This window comes from Podarcis gaigeae (genome assembly GCF_964106915.1).
Source record: "Podarcis gaigeae genome assembly, chromosome: 1".
NCBI classification, from domain to species: domain Eukaryota; kingdom Metazoa; phylum Chordata; class Lepidosauria; order Squamata; family Lacertidae; genus Podarcis; species Podarcis gaigeae.
Genome location: NC_139678.1, coordinates 75,592,416 through 75,609,971, shown reverse-complemented (window position 1 = coordinate 75,609,971; position 17,556 = coordinate 75,592,416). Strand labels below are relative to the sequence as shown.

General features: G+C 41.9%; 1 protein-coding gene and 1 long non-coding RNA gene across 18 annotated transcripts in view; one reads left to right on the top strand and one right to left on the bottom strand.

Moving 5' to 3' along the window:
• The window catches only part of BRSK2 (BR serine/threonine kinase 2), a 404,628-nt gene that overhangs the window by 289,534 nt on the left and 97,538 nt on the right, over positions 1–17,556 (top strand). For all 17 annotated transcript variants that reach the window (XM_083718472.1, XM_083718481.1, XM_083718480.1 and 14 more), the window contains exon 4: positions 10,167–10,307. In XM_083718472.1, coding sequence (XP_083574598.1) covers positions 10,167–10,307 — 141 coding nt within the window. The remainder of the gene's footprint in view (positions 1–10,166; positions 10,308–17,556) is intronic.
• On the bottom strand, positions 13,942–14,379 carry LOC310852069. The gene is made up of 2 exons (XR_014567978.1): positions 14,207–14,379; positions 13,942–14,011 (listed from the first exon to the last, which is right to left on the bottom strand). It is a non-coding gene; the product is annotated as an uncharacterized lncRNA (long non-coding RNA).

The window sequence follows — 17,556 nt, the reverse complement described above, 5'->3', positions numbered from 1 at the left end:
TAGCCTAGAGATCCCTCTGGGTGGTTGCATACTCCTATACAGATATTTGGTGGTGTTTAGGCATGCACAACAACACACTATAAATAACAGGCAAAGTGGCATTCAAAAAAGCCTTTCATCCCCAATAAATCAAAGACTCAAGTGGTTCGGCAGCATAAAAACACACCTCTTTAGCTTCATCCTAAATATGCTTAGCAACCTTTGTTTTTAACATATCCCTTCAAATAATCAGTGGGTGTTAAGATGATCCCCCTTAAAACAAAATAAAATCATAGGAGCGCATCTATTCATTTCCTGCCAGAGGGAAATGGGGAGGGGGGAGCCCAATTTTTAAATGAAGAGGTCTTGGCTCAGTACCAAATTAGGGTTTAAAAATTCATGCCCGCCATAAGAATTTATATAGCTCTTGAATAATTTATATGCTGCACCAATAACAAGGAGCTTAATATCTAATAGAGATTATTTAATCAATAGAAAGCAGCACAAGGGGGGGAAGTCCTGAAAGAATTTTGTAACAGTCTGGGCTGGACGCTTTTAAACTCTGTGTTGAGTAGAAACGTACTGGGATTTCTCTCTCTCCTGCTCCCCCCAAAGAAAAATGCTGATTTAAATGTAGAAGGGTGTTTGTTTCACTGTAACTCTCTTCTGCGATTCCCCTTCATTCTGAACTAACCAGATCACTGGCTGTGCAAAACTATAGCTGTGAAATATAATGAGTTTCCTAATTACTGGTTGCATCAAAAGAAAGGAATACTTCATGTCTAAATACTGAGGATTTTGAGGAAGGAAAAACTGCTCTTGGCTTCTGACTTGGGTCACTGATTTCACTCAAGACATGGGAGTCATGGTGCTGTTGGCTGCTGAGTTTTGTCTCTGTGGTCATTCTTGTTTCCTAATTGCATATGGCGCCAGGAATGAATTTGGGGAGAACATAGGGCTACTTATTATTTCTGGCATAGCACTTACTGGATGCATGTCTGAAGTTACGCCTCTGCAACTGTAAAAGGCAAACAGATTAAAGGAGCCATAGGACAACAGCTAAGGAAGGGCAAATGGAATTGACCCAAAGGTCTTCCTCCTACCATTTGCTGTATCTCAGGTATATATAGACAGCCATGATCAATCTGGTTCTGTATACTTATTTAGCAAGGCAGGCAGTAACAAAGTCCTCTGGGAAGCTTAAAGTATCAATCAAATTTTAATATAAATAACCAACAATAAAATAATTACATAACTCAAGCCTCAGAGACTAAAATCAATAAAGACTGGTGTAATTCTAAAAATGTGTGTAGGTTTTAAAAGGTTAAGGACCGGGAAATGACCACAAAAAGGGTGAGCATCTCTTGGCATTCCACACCTGGGGTGGCCAACATAAAAAAGCCCCCTCTCTAGTAGCCACTTGCTGAATTTCACTTGGCAGGGGTACTGAGAGAATGGCCTCTGAGTGTGATCTTAAGGTTTGTGTAAGTACTTATGCAAGGAGGCAAACCCTTGGGACCTGGTTCCAAGCTGTTAAAAACATTAAAAGTAAAAACTTAGACCCAGAGAAAGACTGACAAACAGTGCAGATGGTGAATCACCTGCGTACAATGTTCAGACTGTCCAGTCCCAGTTAACAATTTCACAACCTAATTTGGGGTCAACTGAGGGCAGCCATATCTGCAATAGGTTGCAATAATCCGAACATGAGCTTGCCAGACCATGGCAAGCTTCTCTGTCTAGGTAGGGTCACAGCTGGTATATCACCCTAAAATGATTAAAGCCACTCTGAGGCACAGAGGACACCCATGCCTCTAGTGGCAATGTTGGATCAGCGACGCCCACCACTACTCAAAAGCTCCCCTTTGTGTGACAAGTTGGCGTGTATGTGACAAGTTGGCAGCCTTCCATTGGAGCTAATAGTGCATGGTTCTCTCCCTCTCACAACAACCCTGTGAGGTAGGCTAGGCTGAGAGCCATGCCCCATCTTCATTTTGCCACCCTTTGGTTTTGGCTCTATCCACCACTGGTCCGTGGAAGGTTATATGTATACAGCTGCATCACTCCGTATTTCTAGCTGACCTTACCCAGCAGTTTCATGTAGATGTTAGACACTATGGAGGATACTTGATACACCCCTGCCCTCTGGTTTAGTACTTAGCAAGGTGAATGCGCCCAGGTGTTTATTTGTTCATCCGCACCCCACAATGATGATGATGTTATTGCGAAAATGTATAAATTACTGCTGGAATTTGGAATGCAAGAAGAACAAGCTAAAGAATGTATGATTAAATGGGCAAAAAACTTTGGGTATAAAATACAGATGGAACAGTGGGAACATATGTGGACCAAAGGGTTAAAATACACACTGTTTTATGCTTTAATAGTAAACTTTTATAAAATGATGTTTCATTGATATTTTACTCCTGAGAAGCTATTTAGAACGTATAAAAATATGTGTTAGAAATTTAAAGAACATGTAGGGACATTTTGCTGTGCTTGGTGGACATGTAACCCCCCCCCCCCCAGGATACAAATACACACACTGATATGGATAATTTTGAAGGTTAATATTCAACTAAAGGCAGAACTCCTTCTGCTAGGGCTTATGGATATACAATTAGAAAAAGCATATGTTTCAACATATGAGTACAATGGTGACACTTTTATATGAACAAAGATGGAAAAATTAATCATTACCAACGATGGAGGAATAGCTGTTAAAATCCATGGACTTAGCTGAGATGGCAAAACTGACATATTTAATCAGAGAAAAGTCATTGCTAACATTTACTTAAAATTGGAAACCTCCCATAGACTTTTTGTGTGAAAAAGAAAATTAACTAATGACATTTGGGTTTGAGGATTGAAGACAATGTTGTCCATAGGTGCTGTCTATGTGGGGCCCAGGGTGCCTGGGCACCCACAATTTTTTATGAGGAGTCCGGGACCCTGAGTATTCCACTCGGCAGTGCATGCATGTCACAGGGATGTGCTGATGTCAGGTCAGCACACCTTGTAGCGTGTGTGCGTCATGTTGGCACACCCCACAGTGACGTCGGCATGCCCAGGCACCTACTGTGGCAGGGGCAAGGCCTGATGTTGGTTTATAGAAAGTGGTTTTATTGGGTGTTATATTGGAGTGGCTGAGTTGAATAACATTTATGTACAGATGAAGAATCAGAATGAACTTCCTTCCTTCTCTTCTTCTTCTCCCCTTTATCCCTTCTCTATCTTTCTATCCTGTATTTCTCTCACTCTTCTCCTTTTTCTTTGTGTTTTTTTAAAAAGATAATAGATAATAATCTTTGTATCCCTTTTTCCAAACTCACTGCCCCCCCCCCCACAAAAAAGAAGTTCAACCCCACCGCACAAAAGTTTACAAGCCAGCCTAGCTACTCATATATATATATATAAAGTTTGGGGCATATTGATGGTTAAAAAGAAGTTAACTAGAGCTTCTCAGCCTGGTTGTCTTTAGTAAATTCTTACTCACTATGGCAAACAGGCAAATTACTATTTATAAGCTCGTAAACTCAGGTGCATAAGAACAGACCTAGAGGCCTGGTTCACTTGTAGCAGTAAACCATGATTAATTATTGTTACGTGCATGAGCCTCGGAGAGCCCAGCTACAGCTCTCACTCCCCTCTTCTCCTTTTGTGCAGCTGGGAGGAGAAATAAATTCAGGGTTCACTTTCTGTGATTTGTGGCTTGTTACATATGAACCAGAAAAACGTTTTAAAATAAGCTCTAGTCAATGGCAAAACAATCCAACTTCAAACGAAATATAATTTATTTTAAATACTGATTCTTAATTCATACATAATGACAACCTTTGAATTGGGTAAAGGGCAAAGGAATTCCAAAATATGAATCCAAATTGCACAGGAGGAGGAGGAAGAAGAGTGAGGCGCTTGAGGCTTTGTTCAGGCTCACTGAGGCTCGTTTGTTCAATGCTAAACCATTGTTTTGCATTGCATGCAAACCAGCCCAGTGAGTAGGCCAGTGCTTTGCCACAAAGCCCAAAACAGTGTAAGATGCTGAACCTAAGCACTCTCCTGAGTTCTGGCACACAAGAGGGCAGGATTAATTTTTTTAAAATTGTTACTGGTTTAGTTCATTCCCAAGTTGCTGAAATAGTATTTATTTCACATTTTATAAATAAAAACTGATGCAGCAATCCTATCGCTGGCAGACCCCCTGCAGTAACCAAAGCTGTGCCATTTGCACTGGCTAGGGCAGAAGGCTGAGGGCCGTAAGATCCTCATATTTTGCAGTACCAGCTCCAGGCTAAGGCAGATCAGGCCTCTCTCCATGCAACCACAACATCAATAATAATTGGGTTCATCTTGTTTTGGCAGAGGGGGCGGTTTCCTGAATCTCCCAGAAAACAAGAAAGGGAGAATAATACAGGTTTGCTGGTATGCCTATGGGTATATACAGAATACTCTGTTGTGTGCTGGTAGCTAAATATTTTATGGAAACTGTAGAATTTGGGAACCTAGAGTTCTAGAGTTTGCTTTCTTTCTGATGTTTCCAGAGAATTCTGTAGTGGAGAATTTAGCCATTGCAGTGCTGCTGTTACAGCTTTCTGTGTCTTTTAAGATCAGCTCAGAGTTTCAGTATGTTCAGGAAAAGAATATCTAGCCTGGCTGCTTATCACAGCTGCTAGTCTCTCTGATGTGATGATACCTAAAGGAGCCATTTAAGGTTAGGAGCTTGTTAGCTATTATTAGCAAGGAGGTGAATCTGTGATACAGATGGGAAAACAACAAAGCAAATAAGAACCAAATAAATAAAACTTTTCCCCCTTTTGCTGAAGGATCACTTGGTTGGTTCCAATTTTCTCTGAAGGATAAAACCATTCTTCATATTGAGCACTTTGTTTATTTCCCCATGAACAGTTGAATCGCATTCCCTTTAAGCTCCAAAGTTTTCCCTCATGTGGTTTTATCTCTCCTTTCCAACCCTTTCGTTTGCCTTTCAGTGAGGGCCCAGAGACATACCTTGGTCTATTGGTGCTTTAAGCCAGTGCACTTTTTTTTCCTGGTGGTTCGCAATGGTACACAGTACTGCCACCTTTTGAGAGGAAGGAGGTGGAAGAACTTTTGGATCCCATCAGAGCATCGTGGCTCCTTCTCTAAGCCTGGGAAGCATTTGTCCAACTTAGGGAAGGAGGTGCAAAGCTCCAAAAGGTCCTGGAGTCCTGCTGCCTCCTTCCGAAAGATTGGCAGGGAGGCCTCTTCACCTGGGCAGCAGGTGGGTGGGTAGGCAAGGGAGCATCAAGCAGCTAACTCACTCTCACCGCCCAGTCTTGGTATCAGACCACCCCTCCCCCATGCCCTGGGCCTTCCCCCTGCTTGCTGTTGAGTACCAGCACTTTTTTCTAGGGAAAAAAAGCGCTGCTTTGAGCCCTCATTATAGTTCATTTTGCTCGTTTAAGCCCACCTCAAATAACATAATAGAAATAACTACAGGAAAGTGACAAGGAATTGCAAAATCAAAGTGGGACAAACAGAACTCTTTCCTTTGCTGTTTCTTGTTCTCCCTATCTTCTGCTTGGGCTCCCTCCCACATACCCCTCAAATTTTTCCACCCATCCTCCTTCTCTTCATCTCATAACCTCCTTTCTTACTTCAACTTCTTTTTAACTCTTTTGTCAGCACTTTGGACTTAGTGAAGGAAGCAGCTAGCTGTTGATAAGCACCACTGAGCAGGGGCAGTGTGTCCTGTTTAGCCACCTGAGGAAAAATGGCAATGTGTTGCTCCCTACCCCCATCCTCCTGCAGCCACTGGAATGCCCCCCTTTCACCAGTTTCTAAAGTGGGTGCTTCACCCCGCCTCTTTAGTGTTCTGGCTCCACCACTGAGTCTGAGTTTCCTGTGGCCGGCATTTGCTTTCTCGCAGCCACTACCCTGGTGGGAAAGGGCTATCACCTGTGTGCTGACTTCCATTGCCACTTGCCAGGAACATTCCTGGGGTCATGAGAGCAGTGTAGAACTTCACACGGCCTGCAATGGATTTTTTTTTGGGGGGGTGAGAGGGGGGACCATTTTGGACAAAGGTTGGCACCTCTACTAGTGATAGAGACCATATCAGATCCTGCCCAGCACCCCATTTGTCACCTTCCATGTGTTGCACATGGATGAACAAGTTGACCCCAAAATGACAAACAGTATTATTTTCTGTTCAGTGACTCAGATGCAGGAGACCTGTTTTCCAAGCTCCTAAATACAGTAAGCAGGATATGTTTTAATGTACAAGAAACTGCAGAAAAGGCCTAAAATATAACAAATGTGGACATAACTGATAGTCGTCTTCCATTCCAATTCTGGAAACACACAGTTCCTTCCCCAAAAAGATGAGTCATGTGGACCAACCATATTATTTAATTTCTGCCCTTGTAGTTCCAGTCAAAAACATCTGTCTATGTCATACTGACTGGGAAGGTATTTGCAGCTGCAATTCTAACCTATTGAATATGGTGGGACTTACTTCCACATAAAAATGCCCACAGATAGATGGACCAGCAAAGAAATGTCTATGAGATTAGTTAGAGTACTGAATAATCCTTAAAGCAGAAGGAAATCAAAATTAGCCATGTTGGCAATTGATTCTAAATCCAAGCAGGAACCTCCCACCTTTGAGAACTGATCTGTAACATGGATAATCAAAATATGTGTGCACATGCAATCTCTGCGAAAGCTTCTAGGTTCACAATAATAAACTTGTAGTTAATAGCTCTAGTTAGAAGTATTTGGTAAATATGTTTATATTCCCATTCCAGGGTTGGATTGAGTTTAATTCAATCCAAGAGCATGGAGCAGGAGTTGGGTACTAAAGTAAGGCTGTTTAATCAAAGCCATCTGGTGGAGGCAATCTTGAAGGGAATTGATTGAATGCGAAGGAATAGCTTCTGTTAGTGTCTCTAGTGCACTAGTAATTTAGGACCGGAGTATTTGAGATGTTGCATTACACAGAAAACCTCCTCCGTGTATCAGCTCTTGCACCTTGAGCATTGCTTAACAAACAAGTCTGCCACTCTCCTCATGTTAGCAGAGCTGTTAGCACAGAATACATTGTCTCTGTGCTCCTCTTGCTTCCCCTGACGAGACAAGAGCACCAATCTTTTAAAAATGTCTTACTCCATTTGTTTCCATTACTGTCTCTGACGCTTCTGGGTGGTGAACAAAAATAAATAACCCTCTGAATTATCTCTGCCCCTCAGTTTGTTTTACTTTTCATTCAAGACGTTGGTGCTGCATACTGAGGCATTTTTAATAAGTGAAAGTTGATAAATAAATAAATTTGCTGTGCTGTTCCTACTGTGGGTGAGAAAAATGCTAGACTTGTAATTTTCTGAACTTGGGCATTTGAAGTCTGTGTAATGGAGGGCATCTGTCTGCATGTCTGCACATCTTTATATATGAATGGTGTTGTATCTAAATTAGTATTATACCTTAAGCTACATACAGTTTTGTCCTACGGCTTTACCCTGTCCAAAACATCAGCTGTCCACAGCAGAAAGAATGAGTTATCCAAGTCCCTAATTAGAAAGCTAATTTTGGACGTACCACTAGATTTGCCAGATGTCACTAGATCCAGACTTGGACAATAACCTGTTCCCTACAGAGTTTCATAGCAGAAAAATGAATCAAGCACCACATTGTCCAAGCATGGCATTCTAGGCCCATCTTATACCATAAAAAGGTAAAGGTACCCCTGCCCGTACGGGCCAGTCTTGATAGACTCTAGGGTTGTGCGCTCATCTCACTCTAGAGGCCGGGAGCCAGCGCTGTCCGCAGACACTTCCGAGTCACGTGGCCAGTGTGACAAGCTGCATCTGGCAAGCCAGCACAGCACACGTAACGCTGTTTACCTTCCCGCTAGTAAGCGGTCCCTATTTATCTACTTGCACCGGGGGTGCTTTCGAACTGCTAGGTTGGCAGGCGCTGGGACCGAGCGACGGGAGCACACCCCACCACGGGGATTCGAACCGCCGACCTTTCGATCGGCAAGTCCTAGGCGCTGAAGCTTTTATCCACAGCGCCACCCGCATCCCATCTTATACCATAGATGCTATTAAAAAAGGGTTATAACTAAAGATTCTGGAGTCACTTCTGCGTAGTGTGCACCCAGGACAGGAATTCTTTCCCATGATGACAGCATGGTAATCTGGGAATGGTTTGGCACCACTTGTATCTAAGCCCCACTTGACTAAACCTATTGGCTTGGTTTAGCTTCACATAGCAAACCTTTGGTTTCACAATATCTGATTTTGAAGGAAACTGATCACATAGTTCTTTTAAGCAGATAGAGACACACTCTTGATATCTATCACAGTTTGATGTTTTCCTGAAAGATGGTTCTAAAATTAAGTGAATAATTTAGAGGTTAGACCATGCATAAGGTCCCTGGTGTGATCTCCAGCATCTGTAGTCAAAAGATAGCAGACACTGGGGAGCTGCTAGCAGAACAGAAAGTACTAGACTTGGCAGACCAGATATCTAACTCTACCAAACAGCAATTGCCCCATTATCCCTTTTAATGTTGCTTTTAAAAATTGATTGCGATGCATCACCATCCTTATATACAATAACACACAAATGAAGCTATTTCCAATAAGAAAAAAACATCTGTTATCACAACACACACCGTGGTACCCTATACATTTTTATTTCAGAGTAAGTTTGATTGGATATAAGTTTGATTGGATATAAGTAAATATGCTAGTGCACAAGAGTTTCCATTATTTGCTTTTACCTGATTCTTCTTCATTCCATATTTCATGAAAAGAAGTGATTTTCTAACATGCTTTAACTCCTACATCACTTGTTAACTTTTTTGAGTCAGAACTATCCCGATACTTTTGTTGTTCTTCACTCGTGAACTTTGTCTTCCATATGATAATTTTGCATCTAATCATTTATTTATACTTTCTATATTTGGATATTTTTATCCTGCCTTTCAATGATAAAATCACACTCTAGTGGCTTATAAATGAAAATCTCAAAAATTAAAAAGCAAAACAATCTGTATATATGGTACATTGTATATAATAATCTTGCAGTCACCAAATATTAAAAGCATCCTGGTAATTCTTTATTCTTTTCCTTAATTGCCTCTTGCATAAGTCAGTTTTGATGGGACTAAATTTACAGAAGAATCAATGCTTTTCAGAGCACCTCAAAACAAAACAAAATAACTGCAAATGTTTTCTTAGTCACCTACCTCTAAGTCTGAAAGTTGGAAATTTGCTGTCACATTATCATTTTTTAGTTTGCAAACAATTTTACTGTTAATGTGGTTGCAAATCGGAACTTCATGTCACTGAATATGGAGTTTAAATGTGCATTGATATTAATTCCAGCAGTGTTATTTTAGAAGATACTGGGCGGTATCCAGCTAAATTGTTTCACTTGTGCAAAGAGTTTTAGTCAAAACAAAAAAAATTCCTTCCAGTAGCACCTTAAAGACCAACTAAGTTAGTTCTTGGTATGAGCTTTCGTGTGCATGCACACTTCTTCAGATACACTGAAGAAGTGTGCATGCACACGAAAGCTCACACCAAGAACTAACTTAGTTGGTCTTTAAGGTGCTACTGGAAGGAATTTTTTTTTGTTTTGACTATGGCAGACCAACACGGCTACCTATATGTAAAGAGTTTTAGCTGTGTAATGGAACTTCCAGACCCTCTCCTTTTCTCATGTGTCCCCTAAATCATTTATGGGGGTTCCCCCAATGCTCCAGGGCAGATGTACTGGGCATGTATAGAGGCAAGCGGGGAGAAGAGAGGGCAGCAAAGTTCCACTGTGTGCCTAAAAGTCATTGCTCTAGCAGAACTGTTTAGTTACCGTACATACTGCCCGATAGGTAGATCACTATCCATGGTCCTTTTAGGCAGAATGTATTTTTAAGCATTGGAGATCAATTAAAAAGGATACTGGGAGCAATGAAGTCATCTGTTCTTGTTGTTTTAAAGCCTATATTCCAAGAGATATCTAAGAACTCCAGACATTCACTTGCAGCTAAAAACGTACAAGGGCACTAACACATTGTCTCACTTTGCTGCCTCTAGAGAAAGTTGCCTATTGGTTATTATGCAGACATGTATGCATGGGTGTGTATGTTTAACACATCTGCTTGATCGCATATAAACAAATATATTTTTCCTGTCTTGTTTTAGATATTTGGTGCTAGAACATGTGTCTGGTGGAGAGCTCTTTGACTATCTTGTAAAGAAAGGAAGATTAACGCCAAAAGAAGCCAGGAAGTTTTTCAGACAAATCATCTCCGCTTTAGACTTCTGTCATAGTCATTCAATCTGGTGAGTACAGCTGCATAAGGTACATGGCATACAAGTGGTACCTTCAAGAAAAGGTGGCAGTGTGTCCTTACCCAGCACTAGTATTGCTTCTGATCAAGGAGCCAACGCTCTAGGTCCTCCTCCAGGGCACTATAAGCAGACACTCAAAGCTCTGTGGCTCTCATTGTGCTGTTTTGCAGGGCAGACCCTTCTTTGGGAGGGTGTTTTAAACTTTTGCTTTACTTCTGCATACCACCAAACTTGTCCGTCATGGTAATACCCTCCTCTTGTTCTCAGTGGGCCTGTTTTGGTTCCAATCTTTTTAGTGCCCAACCACCTGTTCACTATTAAAGGGGATGATAATATTATATGATATTTATGGCATAAGATTATATAGCAGATCAGCTCTAGGTCACTGAAAGCTCTTTGGCTTTTTACAAGCTATTAGCTAGTCACTGGTAAGGCTTGGAATCTCCTGTACTGTGTGCATGCAGCTGCCAGCCCCTATTACTGTCTAGATACGCTGGTAACACACGTGCTTTCACTGAAGGCTGTCCATGGCCTTTCTTTGGTCGCGTTCAGTAATATGCAGTATGATGAGTGGTTCATATCTGATTAAACCTTTTTTCCCCATGGTGAGCTTGAAGACAGGGAGACACCTACTGTCACATTCATTTACAGTGAACACTTTCACTGGGAAAAACCAAAGCCCAGTGGAATCAGCAGCTTAATTTATAAGGATCTTGGGGGCATTTGCCAATAAATAAGAATAATATGTGTCATATTGCGCCCTCTCCCTGAAGAAACCTGGGACAATTACCAATTCAACAAACTCATTTTATGGCATCCTTGGGTTATAGAAAACCTTCTGGTGTTTGGCAGCCTTGCCTAGACCCCTTCTGGGCATTCGATTCACTATTCCCTTTAATTTCTTTTCCAGCAGGGAGTAATTTTCTTTTATCAGTCTGTTATTGATACCCACTTGGATGATTTAATTGTTGAGTGTGGTTTAACCTGCTAACTTGCAGGCCATGTTTTAAATTGAACCAGTTTCCACTTAGGGCTTTAACAAGTTTGAGTAATTTTTAAATTACACTGAAATTGAGTTTTTGCCACCAATTGGAATGCAAAGTTTCTGTTCAGCTACTGACCCATAACCATACATTTATTTCTCGGTAATGTTGTTTCCTAAGATTTGATTGGCTGTGAACGGTGATTTACATAATGGATGTAAGGCTCTTTCTCAGTAGGGATGGCATTAAAATCCTTAAATCTGATAGGGTAAAGACTACAGCAAGATGAAGAGTGTGCATTGCATAACCACTGCTGATGCCTTGTAATAAATGTGCAATGATTATAAAGACACTCATTGAATGACTACAGTCCTGATATACCCATAACAAAAAGGGGAGCCTCGTTGTCTTAAAGGCAGACTTCTATATAGATGGGCTGGATCTTTCTTTTGACAGGGAAAGGAAATAAAGCATAGGTAGAATGTAAAGCTTGTTGTTGAGTTGATGTGCAGCACAACCTTGTGCATCGTTATTCAGAAGCAAATATTGTAGTTCAGCTTACACCAAAATGTGCACTGGATTGCAACACTAATCTGTAGCTGAGCTGCAACATCTGCATGTAGGGTGGGCTGAGGAAGAAGAGGATCTGAGTGCAGCTTTTGATGTATATCTGGAAGTTGTGTTTGTGTTTAAACTGTACCACTTCGAAATAGAGTGATTTTCACCCAAACTTACGATACGTAAGTGAGTGATGACAGAAAGGTTGCCCTTCTATCATGATTTTCCTTTCTGATCGGTCCCTGTGTCCTCAGCTCATTTTCCTTCAATGCCTTGGTCTGCCCAGTCAAAATTATTTTCCTCCAGGTTTGTGTTATGATGCAGGGCTGCTTACACATTTGCATAAAGCTACAGCATGATTTTTGTACAGTTGCACATTCCTCCATGAGATTGGGGAGAGGGAGAGTAAAGGGGCATTTTGGGAGGTGTTTTAGGCAAGCGAGTCATGTGCAGAAGAAGCATAGGAGGGGCAGACCTTTTCTGATAAAGAATATCTTATCGATTTCGGAGCACAGGGTTTGCTTCTTAAAAAGCAACAATGAGTAGTTTCCTGACAGTCTAGAGGTGCTGCATGCATTGTGAATCCACACCACACAAGCTTTGGGTTGCACTAAACTACAAGTGTAGACTAGCTCACAGAAAAGAATGGCGACAGGTTATGGGGTAGATTGAATGCCAAGTCCAGAGAAAATAGGCAAGTAGCACAGATGGGTTTATAACAGTCAACAGAGCACAAGGGAGAGCTGACGGAAATCAATAACAGCTTGAGGGTCCAATCTGAAACTCATTAAAATTAATGGAGAGAGTCCCACTTACTTTGGTAGCCGCTGGATCAGGCCGAGAGATTTTTCCTTATTAAACTATATGACCAAACTCATAAGTCCTTTAGACTGATACTTCATCAGTCTAGCAGACACTTACAGTTCCACGGTTAACAAATGGCCTGCAGGTTATTACTTACATGATCAAAGGTGCCTTAGTTTAATAAGCCATGAGGTTGTTGTTGTTTTTCAAGTTGTTGCTTGGCAGAGGTGGTACAGTTGAGTTGAAAGTAATGGGGTTTGACCTTGGAGATCTAAGTCAACTTGCCCTATGGCCCAGGCCAGCCCTCTCCGCTCTCCACCCTCCTTCCAGTTTTGAACAGAGAAATATTCTAGCCATGTCCTCATATGGTCTTGTTCTGTTTTACCATTGTTCTAGACCGAGTTGTTTTATGCAGGTTGAGACTGAGGGCCAGTAACTTGCCCAAGCCATTTAGTCAGAACAGGACTGAACATGGATGTGAACCCAATTACAGGTTGAACAATCTAGTCGCCTGCCACAGAAGCTGAGCTGGAACATTGTCGTCCACTCCTAGGATACTTTCCTGTCAACTCTTTCCTGTACTTTCCTGTCAACTCTTAAGTCTGATTGGAGCAGATTTCAAGGAAATAGATTCTGTCTTGCAGTCATTGGTTGGTGAGGGGAGGCTCTTTTTGCAGTCATTGGTTGGTGAGGGAAAGCTCTTTTTGTTACAACCTTAACTATTTGTGTTATTCTGTCACCTGGTATGGTCACTGTGTGAGAGCCTTGCAGTTCCCAGGATGGTGCTGCTTATGACACTTCATAATGAAAAACTGGAAATAGGCAGTTTGGGTGGCAGGGAGCATGGATTAGTTTGGGAGAGGGGCATTATAATTTGCGGTTTTAAATGTCAGTCAGGGGCTGACAAGATTACAAATCTTCTACTCTGCTTGGTTGTCCAGTCATGACCATGCTGAAATTTCTGCTGCTGGTAAACAAAGTTTGCAGGGGTCTGTACTGCTTCAAAAATCTGATCAGAGCTAACAGTGGGACAAATTTAATGTGTGTGCAGCATAGGAAGAAGAGAGAGAGAGAGAGAGAGAGAGAGAGAGAGAGAGAGAGAGAGCGAGCGCACTTGCAGACTGTGTTCTCTTGGTCACACCCCATTGGCCAATGTTAAATTGGCAAAACAGTCTCTGAATGAAAAAGTTTATCCACTCATGGTTTGGGTCAATGCAAAGATTTTGTTTTAAAGAGTTTCCTGACTTTCCTCCAAGTGAGCTTATTCTTTCAACGTGCTATGGGATTAAATTGGCCACAACTTTATTAAATTTCAAATGTGGGTAGACCTTGGCTCAGGCATTGGGCATTCTCCCTGCCCAGTTCCCAGCCGGGGACCTAGGGAGCTTCAGGGTTATCCAGTGGGGGGGGGATGGGCCGGCTCTGGAGAACATATGTTCAAGCAGAGATAGCCGCCCCCGTTATGCCGCCGCTGCAGGGGAGAGCAATGACGACCTTTTGGCATACGGTCAAAGCTTCCCTTCAGAAACCCCTTTAACGGGGAACCCTGCTGCAAAGAGGAAGATGGACTAAAGGATTCCGCCCAAGGCCTGATACTGCCAAAGTTGTGACGTTTTGCTACGGGAAAGGCGAAACCTGCCAATGCAGGGAAATTCCTTTCCAGCCCTTTAACAGTGACCTTAACGTAGCAGCGCCCGCATACCTGTGAAGAAAAGTTAACCTGCAAAAGAAGACATTAACTGAGGGTGGGTAGGGTGGGAGAAGCTCTGGAGCCAAGTGAGGATTCCCAGGTAAGATCCTCCCTCTATTGTGTGGGCAGGTAATCCCTCCCCTACCTGGCCTGGTCTCCTTGGCAATGCTTCCCCCAGGTGGGATTGGACAACTGACTGAGGTAGGCGGAGACCTCCAGGTATCCCGCCTGAGGGAAGGCGAAGCCAAGCCTATGCTGATGGGGCTGCTCCAGACCTAGGGCTGCGCGCGTCCACGCAAAGAGCGCCCCCCCCCCGTTTTAAGCGGGGAGCGGTCATTGCCCACTCCTATTTTTTAAAAAATAATATTTATATTGTATTGAAGTGATTTCAATTAACATAAATAAAGTGATACAGAAAAAATAAGGAAAAGTGAAGGGGCAACAACAACAAAGACAAATATTAAAAACTATATATGGTCCATGGGGTCACGAAGAGTCGGTCATGACTAAACGACTAAACAACAACAAATATATATATTCTTATATAAAATTGGTAGTGTGGTGTTATCCTAATACATATATAAATGTTAATAGCCTATTACATTTTGTTTAAGCCCTTCCAAATATTATCATACTTATCCAAGCAAAGTCTGTACCTGCAAGCATTCTGTTCATAGGTTGTGAGTGATGTCATATCATCAATCCATTGATTAAAGGGTATCATATCTATATTTTTCTAGTTCATCAATATCAGTCTCTTGGCCTCCATTAGGGCACGCAAAGTCCATTTTCGTTGTCCCATTGATAATTTCCACACTGCATGTATATAGTTCAATAGAATATTTTTCCCTGAAAGATTTGACTTTTCCTGCACAGTCATTGTTACACAGTCCAGCACTTTCTCACAAAACGTAAAAAGTGTAGAACACTGTACAAACATATGTTTCAGGGAGGCATTGTCCTTGCCACATCTCCAACACTGAGCTATCTTAGCTAACCCTTTTTTATATATACAACTGTAAAGGAGTCCCATAAACTCAAAATATTATTTTCTGTTATATGTCTTAATTTTAAATCCAGTGACACCTTGGGTATTGAGGCTAAAACATTTCCCCACTGTCTGGGAAAGCTTGTAACGTTGCAAGCTTGTAGCATTAGTTGCAGCTTGTAACATTAGGGTGCCTGGTGCGCTTTCATCTCCAGCTGCTGTGTTCATGTGCAGTTATTTGAACATGGGGGATCCTTAGGGAAATGGCTTGACCAGCAGACTTGAGAGGTCAAATCTGGGGCTAACAGGAATATCCTCTATCTTTGGATCAGCTTGCCAAGAGAGCAATTCATGGGTTACAAGGGTGAGAGAACTGCCTTCCCAAGCAAGGCCTCCCTCACTACAGAAAGCACAGCAAATGAGGCCCAAAGTGACTCTACTCCTGTGATTTATTGCCTTGCCACAGGATGGTTGCCCAAGACTTCGAAGCACCCAGAGGTAAAAAATAGGCATGTCCAGTTTTGCATCATGCATGTTAACTTGCAAATATATATTAAGATAGTGACAATGTTCCCAGTAAGCGGATAAAAGCTGACAACCCAGTGCTGGTCTGTCATTCAAGCACTGGCCCAAATTACTTTGAAATGAAAGCATTTAAAGGAACAATGCACATACATATCCAACATTGGTTGTTCACCTGGAAAACCATATTCTTCCTGGCACATTGGATCAGCATCTTGTTTTAAAAACACTGCCCAGCCTTGGGAGATAAGCATCCCATTAGGTGAGTCAATGGCGGGGAGAGGCCAGAGCTCTTTTAGTTTCCTTTGCATCAGGTAGCTGAGCTGACAGGGAATGGTGTTTTAGAGCCTGAGGGAGCTCTGTGAGGGAGGAGGAGCCCCAGTTTTAGATTTCCTCTGAAGGCATTCCCTCTTGTGAGAAAAGAAGTAAAAACTCCACACAGCACTAAGAGGAGTCTGCATGGAAGAGCAGGGAGAACAGCTAAAGGAGTCAGGATTGGCTGGCTGTGACATCATCAAGCAGCACGGTGATTGGTCCAGCTTCTGTTTGTGTGAGTGTGTTGGCTTTTCCCTTCTGGTTTTGCAGTGCTGACAAATAAAAGTATGATTACAGGAAAGGCCCCATGGCAAACCTGATTAGGCTTCAGTGGTAATAAATAATGCCAATTATTCCATAGGGGAGGGAAAACATTGAGAGGAATTTCCCTCTGGTAATGAGTTGCAGGATTCTGTTTTCATCTTATTTTTATTTGGGTTATGAGATGTTATTAGGGGGGAACACTTGGAGAGGGTGATACAGGATTTTGCATGAATATTGATAAATGACAATTACTTGAGCCTCTTCCCTTTCCATCGCCTGAGGCCATGTCTGCTGAGATATACAGGCAGGACTCGTAGTAATCTTTGTGTATGTGTTCATGTGGGGGCAAACGAAAAAGGAATAAGAGCTTTGTTTGCATCCTTCGCACTAAAAGGAGAGGACTGATTTAGAAGCTGTATGTCAGGGTATTACAGTAGCAAAACGAAAAGAGCTGCTTTTGATTCTGCAAGCTGTAACTTGTTGTAAAATGCCACTGCATACACACATACCTTTTATTAAAAGAGAATTCAGACTTTTGAGTCAAAGAGTCTGAAATGTTCACAAAATGTTAAGCATCATTTAGAAAGAGACTTAAGGCAGTTCCACTACATGGAGCAAAGGCCAGTCTCCATGCAACACAAGGCGCTTGGCTCCACACACCCCTTCCAACATTGTACAGACATTTATCAATTGACTACCACTACAAGATGGTTTCTCTCATTGAGACCACATCATCTGCTCAGAACATCACAGATCAGTAGGCTATGGAAGCAGGCTGTGGAAGCAGAAAACATCTTTTTTTGTTATCTTTATTTATTTTTATTGTATTAACGCCCCTGAATGGTTTACAATAAATCTTTAAATTATCAGAAAAAACCCCAGTTAAAAACAAGTAATTTAATACATTTAAAAGATAATTAAAATGAACTGTAAAAGATTAAAGCACATCAACATCTATGTGTCTGGATAGACCTACCTAAACAAAAATGTTTTAAGCAAAACAAAAGAGTACAAGGAAGGCACTTGCCTGGTGTCAACAGACAGGGAGTTCCAACGTGTAGGTGCTGCCGCGCTAAAACATCCATCTCAGGGTCATGGGTTCAAGCCCCGCGTTAG